General features: G+C 44.4%; 2 protein-coding genes and 1 pseudogene across 7 annotated transcripts; 2 read left to right on the top strand and 1 right to left on the bottom strand.

Annotated features, from left to right (window-relative positions):
• Positions 1-3,000: 3,000 nt before the first annotated feature.
• On the top strand, positions 3,001-5,437 carry LOC124010713 (annotated as a pseudogene).
• Positions 5,438-5,538: 101 nt separating this feature from the next.
• Positions 5,539-8,403, bottom strand: arl11 (ADP-ribosylation factor-like 11). Its single transcript, XM_046324062.1, has 2 exons — positions 7,268-8,403; positions 5,539-6,263 (listed from the first exon to the last, which is right to left on the bottom strand). The coding sequence occupies exons 1-2, from the start codon at positions 7,492-7,494 to the stop codon at positions 5,957-5,959; spliced, it is 534 nt and encodes a 177-aa protein (XP_046180018.1). The 5' UTR covers positions 7,495-8,403; the 3' UTR covers positions 5,539-5,956.
• Positions 7,262-16,007, top strand: rcbtb1 (regulator of chromosome condensation (RCC1) and BTB (POZ) domain containing protein 1). 6 transcript variants are annotated; one of them, XM_046324056.1, is made up of 13 exons: positions 7,262-8,283; positions 8,369-8,398; positions 9,088-9,322; positions 9,506-9,656; positions 9,804-9,970; positions 10,550-10,708; positions 10,850-10,957; positions 11,120-11,262; positions 12,722-12,912; positions 13,101-13,227; positions 13,417-13,568; positions 13,700-13,830; positions 14,341-16,007. In XM_046324056.1, the coding sequence occupies exons 2-13, from the start codon at positions 8,382-8,384 to the stop codon at positions 14,479-14,481; spliced, it is 1,722 nt and encodes a 573-aa protein (XP_046180012.1). In that variant the 5' UTR covers positions 7,262-8,283; positions 8,369-8,381; the 3' UTR covers positions 14,482-16,007. The 6 variants fall into 6 exon arrangements, with proteins under 6 accessions (XP_046180012.1, XP_046180016.1, XP_046180011.1 ...); XM_046324055.1 differs by having other exon boundaries at positions 7,264-8,283; positions 12,719-12,912; XM_046324060.1 differs by lacking the exon at positions 10,550-10,708 and having other exon boundaries at positions 12,719-12,912.

Here is a 16,007-nt window from a genome sequence, read left to right as displayed (position 1 = left end):
TTGGATCCCCATTTAGTTTTTGCAGAAGCAGCAGCTACTCTTCCTGGGGTCTACAAAACTGATAGACAAGGACAGTCGCACAAATTTATAATGCCAGTGGTGGAAGAAGTACCCAATTGTCATACTTGAGTAAAAGTAAAGATACCTTAATAGAAAATAACTCCAGTGAAGTGAAAGTCACCCAGTAAAATAATACTTGCGTAAAAGTCTAGGTTTTAAATGTACTTAAGTATAAATCATTTCAAATTCCTTATATTAAGCAAACCAGACCACATTTTATTTTTTTAGTTTACGGATAGCCAGGGGCACACTCCAATACTCAGACAATTTAGAAATGAAGCATTTGTTTAGTGAGTCGGTCAGGTCATAGGCATTAGGGGTGACTAGAGATGTTCTCTTGATAAGTGTGGGAAATTGACCATTTTCTGTCCTGCTAAGCATTTAAAACGTAATGGGTACTTTTGCGTGTCAGGATAAATGTATGGAGTAAAAAGTACATTTATTTACTTTAGGAATGTAGTGAAGTGCAGATACCCAAGACTACTTAAGTACTTTACACCACTGTAAAATACGATATACAAACAATATAAAAAGTTTGACTAGTCAAATATACTATGCTTTATTTATACTATTGTCAATTGCTGTCTAATCTGCTGTCCGAGGTCCTGATTCCTGACTCTCCCTGGTTGATTCTACAATCGGTGTGGCAAGATGGTCGACTGACCGCTCTTACAATTTCTCAAAGGCGAAAGGCATGTGGCAGGTGGGAACATTCTAGCCAATGAGAGTGCAGAGAACCGTGTGAACTTGCACAACCGATAAAAAAAAATGTCGCAATGCCACGTGCAGGACACATCAGTATACTCTTAATAACATAAGTATTATGAAACTTATATTTGATCAAAATGGCAATTTATTTTCACTAGATTCGACACATTGCTGTTGTCTGTCCTCCTGCCCCCCCCCCCCCCCCATACTTAAACTCCTCACTTGGTCTGCTTATTTTCACACGGACATTTTGGGCGGAGTCGAAACTCGCTTCGCCTCTGGTTCACCAACTTCCCCTTCATTTTCTCTTAGGAGGGCCCACAAGTGTAGAGATGTATCCGACCGCCAGCCATGTACTTCTCACAGCGTGACACTGGGCCAGGGGGAAGACTACTGCGGAATCCATTTGGTACAAGACCATAGAGAATGATAGAGGCCTCTTAAGTGGCCCAAAATATATACACTGCTCAAAAAAATAAAGGGAACACTAAAATAACACATCCTAGATCTGAATGAATGAAATATTCTTATTAAATACTTTTTTCTTTACTTCGTTGAATGTGCTGACAACAAAATCACACATTATCAATGGAAATCAAATGTATCAACCCATGGAGGTCTGGATTTGGAGTCACACTCAAAATTAAAGTGGAAAACCACACTACAGACTGATCCAACTTTGATGTAATGTCCTTAAAACAAGTCAAAATTAGGCTCAGTAGTGTGTGGCCTCCACGTGCCTGTATGACTTCCCTACAACACCTGGGCATGCTCCTGATGACAGTCTGTTGTGCAACGTGGCGTTGGTGGATGGAGCGAGACATGATGTACCAGATGTGCTCAATTGGATTCAGGTCTGGGGAACGGGCGGGCCAGTCCATAGCATCAATGCCTTCCTCTTGCAGGAACTGCTGACACACTCCAGCCACATGAGGTCTTGCATTAGGAGGAACCCAGGGCCAACCGCACCAGCATAGGGGTCTGAGGATCTCATCTCTGTACCTAATGGCAGTCAGGCTACCTCTGGCGAGCACATGGAGGGCTGTGCGGCCCCCCAAAGAAATGCCACCCCACACCATGACTGACCCACCGCCAAACCGGTCATGCTGGAGGATGTTGCATGCAGCAGAACGTTCTCCACAGCGTCTCCAGACTCTGTCACGTGCTCAGTGAACCTGCTTTCATCTGTGAAGAGCACAGGGCGCCATTGGCGAATTTGCCCATTTTGGTGTTCTCTGGCAAATGCCAAACGTCCTGCACGGTGTTGGGCTGTAAGCACAACCCTCACCTGTGGACGTCGGGCCCTCATACCACCCTCATGGAGTCTGTTTCTGATCGTTTGAGCAGACACATGCACATTTGTGGCCTGCTGGAGGTCATTTTTCAGGGCTCTGGCAGTGCTCCTCCTGCTCCTCCTTGCACAAAGGTGGAGGTAGCGGTCCTGCTGCTGGGCTGTTGCCCTCCTACGGCCTCCTCCACGTCTCCTGATGTACTGGCCTGTCTCCTGGTAGCGCCTCCATGCTCTGGACACTACGCTGACAGACACAGCAAACCTTCTTGCCACAGCTCGCATTGATGTTCTATCCTGGATGAGCTGCACTACCTGAGCCACATGTGTGGGTTGTAGACTGCGTCTCATGCTACCACTAGAGTGAAAGCACCACCAGCATTCAAAAGTGACCAAAACATCAGCCAGGAAGCATAGGAACCGAGAAGTGGTCAGAACCACTCCTTTATTGGGGGTGTCTTGCTAATTGCCTATAATTTCCACCTGTTGTCTATTCCATTTGCACAACAGCATGTGACATTTAATGTCAATCAGTGTTGCTTCCTAAGTGGACAGTTTGATTTCACAGAAGTGTGATTGACTTAGAGTTACATTGTGTTGTTTAAGTGTTTCCTTTATTTTTTTGAGCAGTGTATTAGAATGGGAAGTGCCATTGAGGGCTTCCACCATTGTAATGAAGTCAACTGGGTGGGACTTCCAACTTCATTGAATGGTCCTGCTTGGTGACTCTGTTAGCGTCATGTCCAACCGGGTCAACAGGATGGATCAGCCAATCATGAAGAAGAAAATGTACTACTTCAAAATTGAGATTGACAGCATCGGCAGGGCAGGCATACACTAATGTCAGATACAAAGATGAGTCCTCTATCTAGCTTTATGGACGAGACAATAGTTGCAAGTTCAAAGAGTAATTTGCATGGTTTGAGTCGAGTTTTCTGTGAAAAATGGTATCAGCGGCGTTTAAAGAAGTCCAATCTCTCTTTACTCCCGTGACGGTTTATTCTCTGCTGGCCTGCGCCACTCAGTTCGTCGTGGGTTACATCCTCGCACAGATATGGGGAGGAAAATGCTCTGGAACTGATAGATGGGTGCTCGTGTGGCTTTTCTACCACACAATTGTTCACATTACCTTGGTGAGTGTGTGATGTGAGTAAGAAGGCTTGGTGTACATGTTGCCACGGTTCCAACAAGTGACTTCAGACAATATTTTTGCTGAACTTTAAGTAGGCTACCTGTGCAATGTAAAATAACAAAATAATTCATAGTACTGTGTATTGAACTTTTTTTTTTATCATGCAAAATATAAATTCAATTAACAAATGGTGCGTGTGTGAGATGTGCTTTGGAGCCTGGTTGTGGGGAGACATCTAGTGGACATAGTGTTAAAATGAATAATATACAGAAATGGAGTATCAATCACTGTTAGTGCTGGAGTAGAACAAAAACATGCACCCTCTGGCCCTGGGGTCCCCCGGGAATATATTGAGATACTGCTCTAACAGATATCCTGTCCATGTAGGGAAGGAGTATGGAAAGGCAGATGAGCGCTGGCTCCACTCTGACCCCACCATCGTCTCCTTGGAGCTGCTGACGGTCGTCCTGGATGGCATCCTGGCGCTGGTGCTTGTCTATGCCATCGTCAAGGACACATACTACAGGTAGGAACACTGGTACTAAATATGCTTCATTGTCAGGCTTTTCTCATGCTTTATGCCATTCATTTCTATATTGGTATTTCTTTATAGAGAACACTAATTATTATATTTAGAATTGTCCCATTACATAAACATTTACATTACATTACATTTACATTTAAGTCATTTAGCAGACGCTCTTATCCAGAGCGAGTGTTTACATCCCATTAGCAAGTCACAATTGACATTTTTATAGGGTCTGTCTTCAGCATGTGATGTGTTGAATGACTCATTACCATATACATAGATGCATTTGGAAAGTATTCAGACCCCTTTTGTTACAGCCTTATTCTGAAATTGATTAAATACTGTTTTCCCCTCAATCTACAAACAATACCCATAATGACAAAGCAAAAACAGGTTAACATTTTTAAAACATTTATTAAATATAAAAAGAAACCTTATTTACGTAAGGATTTTTTGCTATGAGACTCAATTTAGCTCTGAGGGCATCCTGTTTCCATTGATCATCCTTGATGTTTCTACAACTTGATTGGAGTCCACCTGTGGTAAATTCAATAGATTGGGCATGATTTGGAAAGGCACACACCTGTCTATAAGGTCCCACAGTTGGCAGTGCATGTCAGAGCAAAAACCAAGCCATGAGGTCAAAGGAATTGTCCGAAGAGCTCTGAGACAGGATTGTGTCATGGTGACAGATCTGGGGAAGGGTACCAAACATTTTCTGCAGCATTGAAGTTTGCCAAGAACACAGTGGCCTCCATCATTCTTAAATGGAAGAAGTTTGGAACCACTAAGACTCTTCCTAGAGCTGGCCGCCCGTCCAAACTGAGCAATCAGGGGACAACCACCCTAAGCACACAGCCAAGACAATGCAGGAGTGGCTTCGGGACAAGTCTCTGGACTTCCTTGAGGCCCAGCCAAAGCCCGGACTTGAACCCGATCAAACATCTCTGGAGAGTTCTGAAAATAGCTGTGCAGTGACGCTCCCCATCCAACCTGACAGATCTTGAGAGGATCTGCAGAGAAGAATGTGAGAAAAACAGGTGTGCCAAGCTTGTAGCATATCCAAGAAGACTCAAGGCTGTAATCGCTACCAAAGGTGCTTCAAAGTACTCAGTATAGTGTCTGAATACTTATGTAAATGTGATATTTCAATTATTGTTAATACATTTGCAAAAATGTCAAACCTGTTTTTGCTTTGTCATTATTGGGTATTGTGTGTAGATTGCTGAGAACTCCCCCCATTTAATCAATTTTAGAATGTTGCTTTAATGTAACAAAATGTGGAAAAAGTCAAGGGGTCTGAATACTTTCCTAATGCACTATACACAGGAAATATAGCCTGGGCGCAAGTTGGTTATCAGCCTAAGTAAATTTGTCATTGTTTGTTTTGAATCTCAACGGTCAACATGTGTTTTTAGCTTGTCTTGTTGTTGCACAGTCTGACCCTCCGGGTGAATAGTCTCCTTGTCTGTTTGTTTTCAGGCACTTTGTCCAGATCACGTTGTGTGTGTGTGAGTTGTACGGAGGCTGGGTGACCTTCTGTCCAGACTGGCTGGCAGGCAGCCCCAACCTCAAATCAGACCACTGGCTCTACTTATGGATCTACCTGGTCTTCTTCAATGGGGTGTGGGTGGTGGTGCCTGGACTGCTGCTGTGACAATCATGGTTGTCACTCAAACGACTTCACCTCTCCTACCAAGCCCCGAAGAAGCAGCAATAGACATTTTGTATGTACATAGGCATTGGCACGCCCACTACACAGAAAGGTCTGGCTACACAAAAATTATAATGCCATTTAGCAGACAGACATTTACATTAGGTTTAACATGTTTTATTAGTTTATCATTAATATAAATAGTGATGTATCTGCAAACAAAAATATTAGTTTCCCTAGCTATCTTTCCCCACATCTCCAAAGTGTAACAATACTCTCCAGTCTCCCTTAGCAGGCACATTTAACTGCTGTGATGTTAAGTGTTAAATCTCAAGCATTTTAATTGCACAATCAAAATGCCCTAATGGATCCTGTGCTTAGTTCATAATTGGATTGAGAATCCTGGCTCTTCCACAATCATTGTTTGGTTATAATCTGCATTTCAAATGGCACCCTATTCCCTTTATAGTGCACTACTTCTGAGTTACTTTATTGTTCTATTTTAAGGTAGTGCACTATATGGTCAGTATCTCCGACTTGTCAAGTGTCTCTCACACAGTGATATCTCCACTGAAGTGTCTCCTCTCAGCTCTTCTTGATGAGTTTGGCCACAGAGAGGAAGGCTTGCTGGAGCCCCATTCCCTTCAGGCCGCTGCATGCCTGGATCTGCCAGGCTCGGTCTTTGTAGCTGGGCAGCTCCAGCTGGTTGGACACCTCTCTGATGTTCATGGTGTTGGGGAGGTCCTTCTTGTTAGCCAGCACCATCAGAGGTATTCCCTTCATGTTGATGTCGGACAGAACATTCTTCAGAGCCTTCTGAGCATCCCCTATACTGGCCCGGTCACTACTGTCCACCACGAACACCACAGCCTTACAGCCCTCCAGGTAGTACCTGCCAATTATAGAACTAGGGTAGTGTCTAGCTAATGATATTGCTATTTCAGCAAGTCATTAGTTGAGGATAAAAGGTTATTCTATTCCAGTACTCTACCAACCTGATCATGAGACCGGAGACAGAATGTGCATTTATTTGTTCTAGACTTTTAACTGTCACACCTGATTAAACTACACTGAACAAAAATATAAACTCAACATGTAGTGTTGGTCCCATGTTTCATGAGCTGAAATATAAGATCCCATATATTTTCTAGACGCACAAAAAGCCTCATCTCAAATTTTTTGCACAAATTTGTTTACACCCCTGTTAGTGAGCATTTCTTCTTTGCCAAGATAATCCATCCAGCTGACAGGTGTGACATATCAAAAAGCTGATTAAACAGCATGATCATTACACTGGTGTACCTTGTGCTGGGGACAATAATGCCACTAAAATGTGCAGTTGTCACAAAATTCCACAGATGTCAAGTTGAGGGAGCATGAAATTGGCAAGCTAACTGCATAAATGCCCACCAGAGCTGTTGCCAGAGTATTGAATGTTCATTTCTCTACCATAAGCTGCCTCCAACGTTGTTTTAGAGAAATTGCGTACAACTGACCTACCAACTGCAGACCATGTATAACCCCGCCAGCCCAGGACCTCCACATAAGGCTTCACCTGCGGGATTGTCTGAGACCAGCCACCCAGACAGTAGATGAAACTGTCTGTAATGAAGCCCTTTTGTGCAGGGATTTTTTTTCCTTCTGATTGGCTGGGCCTGGCTCCCCAGTGGATGGGCCTATGCCCTCGCAGGCCCACACCCCTGCCTAGTCATGTGAAATCCATAGATTAGGGCCTATTTAATTCAATTGACTGATTTACTGTGACTCCGTAAAAGTGTTAATTGTTGTTTATATTTTTTGTTCAGTCTAATAACTGGCATTATGATTAGTGGAATGAAATGTGTTAGTAGTACTGGGCTAAAACAGAAATAGAATAGCACAGAACCAACAACTCACCTCCAGTTGACCCTCATCTCCCCCTGTCCGCCCACATCCCACACTGTCAAGGCCGTTTTCTTGTTCAGATCCAGGGTCACCACGTTGAAGCCCACGGTGGGGGAAGTATCCATCACCAACCCTGTCTTGAGCCTGAAGAGCAGGGTGGACTTCCCAGATGAGCCCAGGCCCATCAGAACAACCGTGGGAGTCCTCTTGATGTCCCTCTTGGATAGAAGCAGCCCCATGACAGACGCACTTGGCTAGGCAAAGCAGGGTCTGAGGTAGAAGGTAAAGAGGAAGTACGGCAGTCCCACCTCTGCTGCTGAACAATGTTAGTTTGCTGGGTCTTCCTCTGTAGTCTCTGATTTACATCAACAAAATGAGATTCGGTGATATGTGCAACCAGTGGCTCTTCTCGATTTGAAATAGTTTTTGTATTTTTGTCTGGGAGTAGGCGTGAAACCGTCAGGTGTGCCCACTTGCGAATAAAACTTGAGTTTGCGTTTCAGAATAGAAACATGGTCACATGAGAACCAGTCTTTTCACATTCTTCTTTTAGAGGCTGTACCAACTGGCTTTCTCAGTTTCTCTATACTCAAAATGCATCCTCACTCATTGCGCAGATCTATGGTTTGATTGGTGAAAGCAGTGGGGTGATTATTACCGCAAGGGAGGAAAGTATGTTTTTATTATTTTAATTGGGCCTATGTTTAAAAAAAAAAGTTTAAACACCAGCGGGCTGAAAACGGCTATTCTTAATTCCCATTTCTTGCGTTCGGAGTTGGCAAGAGAACAATAGACTGGCACCCAGGCTAGGCGCATGTGTCCTAAAATCTTCTCAACCGTGGACTCTGTCCGCCGATGACCTAAACCAAGCGCACCTTCTTTCAGCCCATGAGGTCTTAGTGTCCATCTGGACCAAGGATTTGGACGGGGCTCGAGCGCAAAACTATCGCTAAACTCAAAGCGGCTGCCTGGTACGTTTGGTACCCTTACATCAGCGACGACAACAACGAAGTGACAGCTTTATTCTGGTAATCGTGCTTTCAAATCATATTTACTTGAGGTAGGTTAATTAATAGTCGAGTGGTTAAATGTGTCTTTCTTGTTTCTCCTCAGTTTTCTTGATGATATGGAGCGATGCTTTAGGTACAGTAACATTACAGCTTGCTAGCTATTAGTCAGCGCTGAATCTATCCAGCTAGGTGCTAGGCTAGCTTGCTTTGTAAATAGCCAGCGAACTGTAAACAGCAAAGGGAGACTGCCATGGGTGCAGCCTTCAACGTAGTGAATCGCTAGCTTGACCAGTCACTGTTAGGTGACCGTTACCATGTCGCAAGCTCGTTTGCTACCTGGCAGAAGGTAAGCTAACTACTGTTAGCCAGCTAGGAGGCTAATGGATGCCGCATCTGTTGTGGCTGAGATTCACGACTGTAATCCCAATGGTCAACAGAGTGCCTGGCCAGAGATGCGTTGGCTCTGCAGTACTTACGTAGTTAGCTACCTAGCTAGTCATCCATTTATTTAACCAACTGTATGAGACAGTTGAAAGATCTGGATGGGAACGTTTGCCATATAAAGTTCCATCTCTATTCCAATTCCATCTCCATCTGCATGTTGTCTGTATGGCCCAATACTATTTAAAACCATGTCGATATCACCGTGAGCATCCAGAGATGGCATTATAAAGTCCTGAAGTCACGTCTAATTTACTCCTTTGAGCAATTTATTAACATATTTATGAATACCTTCATTGAAACCAGGGTGCCTCACCCTGAGTTTTAGACTAAGACACAGTGTTTTGTTTGTGTCTGTCTTTGATGGTTGTCTTGTAACAGTGTTAGCGGGGACAGTGGTGGCCTCACAGCCCCTGCATCTCCTTCCCCTGTGCCCCCCGTCCTCACCCCGATCCCCCCAAAGTGGAGAGCCAGAGTGAGGTACCCAGCCATGGTGGATGTGGGGAAGTGGCCCCTCTTCACCCTGCTGGGGGCTCAGGAGGTCTCCCGCATCAGGCTGGCCTGTGTCTTCGGAACCTCGGCCAACGAAGCCATCTACATCACCCAGGACGATGAGGTGAGACTGGGGGCGTCTCGATTATATAGAAAAACTTTATCGTTTTTATGTAGTAGAGAACACTCTGGAAAGCAGTGGAAATGGTTACTGAGTGGAGTTTCTTGGTTAAATAAATATAATTACATGTAATGGCATCCTCTCCCTGCCTTCTCCTCTTCATCTTTGTCTCTGATCTCCCTGTAGGTGTTGGTGTTTGGGCTGAACTGCAGTAACTGTCTGGGGACGGGAGACAGTCAGAGCACCATGGTCCCTAAGAAACTAGACTTCCTCCAAGGCAAGAAGGTGGTCAGTCTCAGCTATGGCAGTGGACCACACGTCTTACTGGCCACAGAAGGTATGGTGCCCACTTTCCTTACCTTTTTTTATCACCACCAAATGGCAACGTTGGCATGTTACTAGAACTTTACCGAAAGCCAGTGTAATTGTCATAATATAATTGTGCAGCTTAAATAGCTGTTACTTTGGTGCGTTTGTTTCTCAGGGGGAGAGTTGTTTGCCTGGGGGCACAATGGATACAGCCAGCTGGGCAACGGGACCACCAACCAGGGGGTGTCACCCATCCTGGTTTCAACCAACCTGCAGAACAAGAAAATAACACAAGTGGCCTGTGGGTCCCATCACTCTCTGGCCCTGACACACGATGGAGAGGTGAGGGGAAATACTTTTACAGGGGAAGAGGGGAAGTCCTTTTACATGCACTTGTAACCCTGAAATAAGCCCGTTTCAAGATGTCAGTGTCTTAATGTTACTGCTACAGTACTACTGCTAGGTACATGATGTTTAAGAGAATAAAACACTGTTGATGAACATGAGTGGAGTATTGGAGGTTGTGTGTAGCCTGTCAGTGTGTGGAGTGGACGATGGAACCCTTTCTGGTTCAAGTTTCTAACCAGAGCTTATCAGTGGTCACTTGTCTTGGCTGTCTGTCTCTTAAGTGGTTTATGTCTGTCCCAGCAGCAGGTTAGGAAGGTATTATCTCAGTTCACTGTATCCAGGCTGGCTGCATCTAACCCAGGCCCACTGGCCTGGTCTCACACACGATTGAAGTTAATGTAGAAATTATTAATGATTTCCAAAAGTAGATATTTAGGTCTTATCTTGGATGTGTTGAAATATGTTACTCAGCACTGCAAAGGGATAGTTACAACATGACCTAATATCATGGTTACCTAGGATCACAATGTGTATAGTGTTGACAGTCGGTGTGTATATGATGGTATCTGCTAGGTGTTTGCGTGGGGTTACAACAACTGTGGCCAGGTGGGCTCAGGTGCCACAGCCAACCAGCCAACCCCCCGCAGGGTAACCAACTGCCTGCAGGGTAAAGTGGTGATTGGCATCGCTTGTGGACAGACCTCCTCCATGGCTGTGCTCGACAATGGGGAGGTGAGAGACCAAGCCCTTGGGAAGGATGGGTTTATATTGGATAGTTCCTTCCAGTCCAGAGAAAGTCAAAGCAAAATGCTATATAGCAACATCTACATAAAGGAAGATATTGCTGACTACCGTGGCCTGTGTGTGTTGCAGGTGTTTGGCTGGGGCTACAATGGGAATGGCCAGCTGGGAGTGGGCAACAACGGTAACCAGCTGACCCCCTGTCGCCTGGCAGCCCTCCAGGGTCTCTGTGTACTAGAGGTAAGACTGGACAGTAGTGTACACTACTACCACCTGTATTTCTCTATCTGAATTGTCTACTCATGTCTACTTCAACTCAAACTAATACAAAACAGAACTGAGCCCAGAGCCTTGTTGCTGTCCACTCCCACTGTGTAAAACCCTTTAGGACTTGTCTTCTAGATCGTGTCAGGCTATGCCCACTCCCTGGCTTTAACAGACGAGGGCCTGCTGTATGCCTGGGGGGCTAACACCTATGGACAGCTGGGTACTGGCAACAAGAGCAACCAGCTCAGTCCTGTACACATCATGGCTGAGAAGGAGAGGTAAGGGAGAGAACACACTCACATGATTGAGATGTAACTCTGGTGGCTGCTACTGCCCACTAAAAACCCCAGTTGAAACTGTCATCTTTCAGAGACCCTTGGTTAGTTCTCTTTTCTCTTCGTGTTCTCTGTTGTGTTCCATCCAGTGTGGGTCCATACGGTAACACTGCATAGTCCAAACATTGGCTCACACACCAGTTCTGGAATAATCTGTCTCTGAGTTTACATTGTCCCTGTCACAATGACGCAAATCTAGAATGGAGGGGAGAGAGGGGGCCATTATGTTGTGGGCTGGGGTACAGATGGTTTTGACACTTGACAGGCATGAACTTTTCACTGGAAACATGCCTAACCAGTTATTGGGATTTAATTCGGGAATAGATCGTGGGCATTTGTCATGTTTATTCTATCTCTGAACGTTGTGTAACATGTCAAAACACTCTTGAATGAGCCTCAGGCTTGGCCTTGAGATCAAGCTATAAGACAGAGGGCACAATAAAACCAGCAACCTTCTATGTCCATGGGAATACGGTCATGGCTAGACAGGATACAGTTTGTCAAATTGACGTCAAAGTATAATATTTTAGCTAACCCTAACCTAATACTCCTAAACTGCTACGTTAATTGACGCTCCAGCTGACGCGCATGGCATTGCGCATGGTGATCTTATGCTTGTGTGTGGCTGTTCGGCCATGGAAACCCATTTCATGAAGCTCCTGATGAACAGTTATTGTGCTGATGTTGCTTCCAGTGGCAGTTTGGAACTCTGTAGTGAGTGTTGCAACCTAGGACAGATTATTTTTACGCACTACACGCTTCAGCACTCGGCAGTCGAGTTCTGTGAGCTTGTGTGGCCTACCGCTTCGCGGCTGAGCCGTTGTTGCTCCTAGATGTTTCCACTTCACAATAATAACAGCACTTACAGTTGACTTGGGCAGCTCTAGCAGTGCAGAAATTTGACAAACAGACTTGTTGGAAAGGTGGCGTCCTATGACAGTGCCAAGGTTGAAAGTCACAGAGCTCTTCAGTAAAGCCATTCTACTGCCAGTGTTTGTCTATGGAGATTGCGTGGCTGTATGCTCGATTTTTATACACCTGTCAGCAACAGGTGTGGCTGAAATGGCCAAGTCAACTAATTCAAAGGGGTGTCCAGATACTTTAGCACATATAGTGTATATCCCATCTAGTTAAATTCATGGACCACCAGCGACTTCAGCAGTGTCCCGTCATTCTTCCTTCTCTTTTTGTTTTTCCTGTCTTCATCTTAAAGGAGAGAGGCCCGCCATAGGCAGCAAAAGGACAAGGAAAAACACTGAAGAGGTGTGGCACAGAGTAGGAAGACGTGTAAAGAAACAATGCACTCAAGAATCACATAATTTATTTTTGCAGTCAAAAGACACAGGAGAGTACCGTTACTTGGTAGAATGTGTGTGTGTAACACACTCCCCCCCCCCAGCAGGATAGTGGAGATCGCGGCGTGCCACTCCACACACACATCTGCCTGTAAGACCCAGAGCGGCCAGGTGTACATGTGGGGCCAGTGTAGGGGTCAGTCCATCGTGCTGCCACACCTCACACACTTCTCCTGCACTGACGATGTCTTCGCCTGCTTCTCTACGCCGTCTGTCATGTGGAGGCTACTCTCCATGGGTGAGTTAATTTCATCATTTATTAAATGTTATTTAAAGGTGCAGTATGTAACTTGGTTATAATGTGTTTTTTTTCTTTTTTCTGATATCTTAAGAGGTTCCCCTAACCAAGGGTCTAGGATAACCCTCTCTCTCTCACATACACACACACACCATGATTCCCAGCTAAGGCATTGTGTTCTGTCGTAGAGCATGATGACTTCCTGACTGTGGCCCAGTCTCTGAGGAAAGAGTTCGACAGCCCTGAGACGGCCGACCTCAAGTTCAGTGTGGACGGGAAATACATCCACGTACACAAGGCTGTGCTCAAGATCCGGTATGTAAATGTTTGTTAAAAAAAAAAAAATGTATATTTTTAAACTGCTGAAGCAAGCGCACGCACACATTTTTATTTTAAGTAATGTAGCTTTTCTAGTTTTAGCCTTTCCAATAGGACCAACCAGGTACAATAAAACCTGTCTCTAGACGTAACACGACAACATGTGTCCATCATTGTTTCTGTCAGGTGTGAACACTTCCGCTCCATGTTCCAGTCCCACTGGACAGAGGACATGAAGGAGGTGATTGAGATCGACCAGTTCTCCTACCCCGTCTACCGCTCCTTCTTGGAGTTCCTCTACACTGACGACGTAGACCTGCCCCCAGAGGACGCCATCGGTGAGTTGGACTGAAGCAGGAATCCTGTATAGGATCCATACGGGGCCCCAGACTCAAAACAAATGACTTTATTGAGTTAAAGTCCATCCATAGGAAAGCCGCTGTGTGTATGAACTATGTCTCTGTTTCAGGCCTGTTGGACCTGGCCACATCCTACTGTGAGAACCGTCTGAAACGTCTGTGTCAACACATCATCAAGAGAGGCATCACCGTGGAGAACGCCTTCTCTCTGCTCTCTGCCGCCGTGCGATACGACGCTGAGGTGAGACCCACTGTGACAGTGTCACTGCTAAGAGTTAACCGCTCAGATGCTTACTGGTTACCACAAGCTTCTTGAGGCTACCTTCTACGAGAGATGTTAGCCGTGTCATTATGGACATATTAGTCAGATGACTTCGTATTCCATCTTATACATATTTAGGTACTGTATACCAGGGCTAGGGAACTATATTCAGCTGCGGGACGTTTTTTGATGCGTAGCGGATGTTTGGGGTGCTGGAACATAATTATAATAAGTTGTACTCTACAAATTGGATACAACTAAGTCCCAAAATATATTTTATTTGAAAAGAATCAAGATACATTGATTACCTTACGTTAAACTGTTTTTTTTTCCTGAATTCCTGGTGACTTTAGTTTTTTCTGACCCAAAACTAAGGGGGGCCCAAAAACATCACTTGGGGGGCCGGTTTTGGGACGCTTGTTGTTGACCTGCTGTATACTGTACCCGTGTTCATACTGTGACTGACTGGATGTGATCGCTTCCCTGTAGGACCTGGAGGAGTTCTGCTTCAAGTTCTGTGTGAACCACCTGACAGCGGTGACCCAGACTGCAGCCTTCTGGCAGATCGATGGCAACATGCTCAAAGAGTTCATCTGCAGAGCCAGCCGCTGTGGGGCCTTCAAAAACTGACTGACCACTAACCAGCCCCGAAGGAAGGACGAGGAAAGGGCTGGCATGAACTGGTTTGGCTTGACACTACTTGGCCATGGTAGAAAGGACAAAGAAAGAAATGGTATGAACATGGAAATGGCTAGCTTGAACCGGATCTCTAAATTGCCATCCATTGAGACAATGTCTGGCGTGTTCATCTGGTGACTATGGCTCACCTCCAGTTACACAGCCAAAGAAGCCAAAGCCAGTCCCTGCCTGTGCACCTAATATTCCACGCGGACAGGTGGCACTGTGGGGAGGAAGTTCCTTTACCAGTCAAAACAGTGACATCAAAGTTCATTGTCTGTCACTGCATGTTTACAAACCTGCTAAACGGCATCAGACTGCTCATTTAGCATCAGTTTAATTGGAGGACCATAGATCTAGCTTTAGATGGACACTGTTACATGCCTGACAATGTCTGGTGGCAGGTGATTGGCAGTCCAACCCCCCCTCCCCCGATTTGCAGATTTTTATTATATATTTTTTTGCATCAAAGTTGTGTACTTTGCTCTACTGTTGAAGGGTTTGATGTAGCTGGTCAGAAATATATTTGACAGGGTTTATGGTTCAGAGCCTGTGGATGTTTTGAGAAAATGACAGTTTCAATATGACTTGTAATATGCTGTGTACTGACAAGTAGAGCAGAGCTTGTCATTTATTCATTCAGGCACGTTCATTCTCGAGACTTGAGATGAACATGGTGATGCAATGCAACAATGAGCAGGAAGTTGGTTTTCAACTCTTCAGGTCTTTTACCAGACAGAAAACAACACATTTGGACCATATACAACTTGTTACTCTGTGTGAACTTTTTTATTCTTACAAAAATAGATATCATCTACATTTTGTACTATTACTTATTACATTCCTTTGGTTGAGATTACCCCCCCTCCACCCAAGCATTTCCAATCATTCTGCTGCTTTGAATATTGTTTTAATGGTTTAACGTTCATTACTACATTCTAATTTACTTTGAAGCGAGTGTTTGTACTGAAATTGAAATTCAACGCTTTGTATTCTTAGATTATTTTTTCAGAAATAATTTGTTGCTTATGTTTATTTTTCAAATTACATTTATTTTGTAATATTTACAATTAATTAGGATGGAAACAGTTGCTATTGGTGCCACAATTCAACATGTTTATTGACCTGCAAGTTATGAGATGCAACCACTACATTATTGTATACAATGCTGGATGATGCATTAGAAATGACTTCATATATTTTTGATTTGAACATTCATATGAGCAATGACAGATAATTACAAACATGTCCTTATGCTGCCATCTAGAGGCCATCACATACATTCTTTAATCATTTACATCCTAGAGACAGTAGCCTAATGAACACCATTCTTTATTATAAACTGGGAGGGTCAAGCCCTGAATGCTGATTGGCTGACAGCCATGGTATATCATACCCTATTCCACGGGTATGACAAAACATTTATTTTTACTGCTTTAATTACGTTGGTAACCAGTTTATAATAGCAATAAGGAATC

The sequence above is a fragment of the Oncorhynchus gorbuscha genome, linkage group LG23, assembly GCF_021184085.1.
Source record: "Oncorhynchus gorbuscha isolate QuinsamMale2020 ecotype Even-year linkage group LG23, OgorEven_v1.0, whole genome shotgun sequence".
Taxonomy (NCBI): domain Eukaryota; kingdom Metazoa; phylum Chordata; class Actinopteri; order Salmoniformes; family Salmonidae; genus Oncorhynchus; species Oncorhynchus gorbuscha.
The sequence above is the reverse complement of the archived record's forward strand: the minus strand, read 5'-3'. Positions and strand labels throughout refer to the sequence as shown.

Coding starts and splice junctions, on each gene's coding strand:
- arl11 (XM_046324062.1), bottom strand. CDS start 7,494: ATGGGGCTGCTTCTATCCAAGAGGGACATCAAGAGGACTCCCACGGTT. Junction 6,264..7,267: donor GAGATGAGGGTCAACTGGAG/GTGAGTTGTTGG, acceptor TATAATTGGCAG/GTACTACCTGGAGGGCTGTA.
- rcbtb1 (XM_046324055.1), top strand. Junction 9,323..9,505: donor ACATCACCCAGGACGATGAG/GTGAGACTGGGG, acceptor ATCTCCCTGTAG/GTGTTGGTGTTTGGGCTGAA. Junction 12,913..13,100: donor GTGGAGGCTACTCTCCATGG/GTGAGTTAATTT, acceptor GTTCTGTCGTAG/AGCATGATGACTTCCTGACT.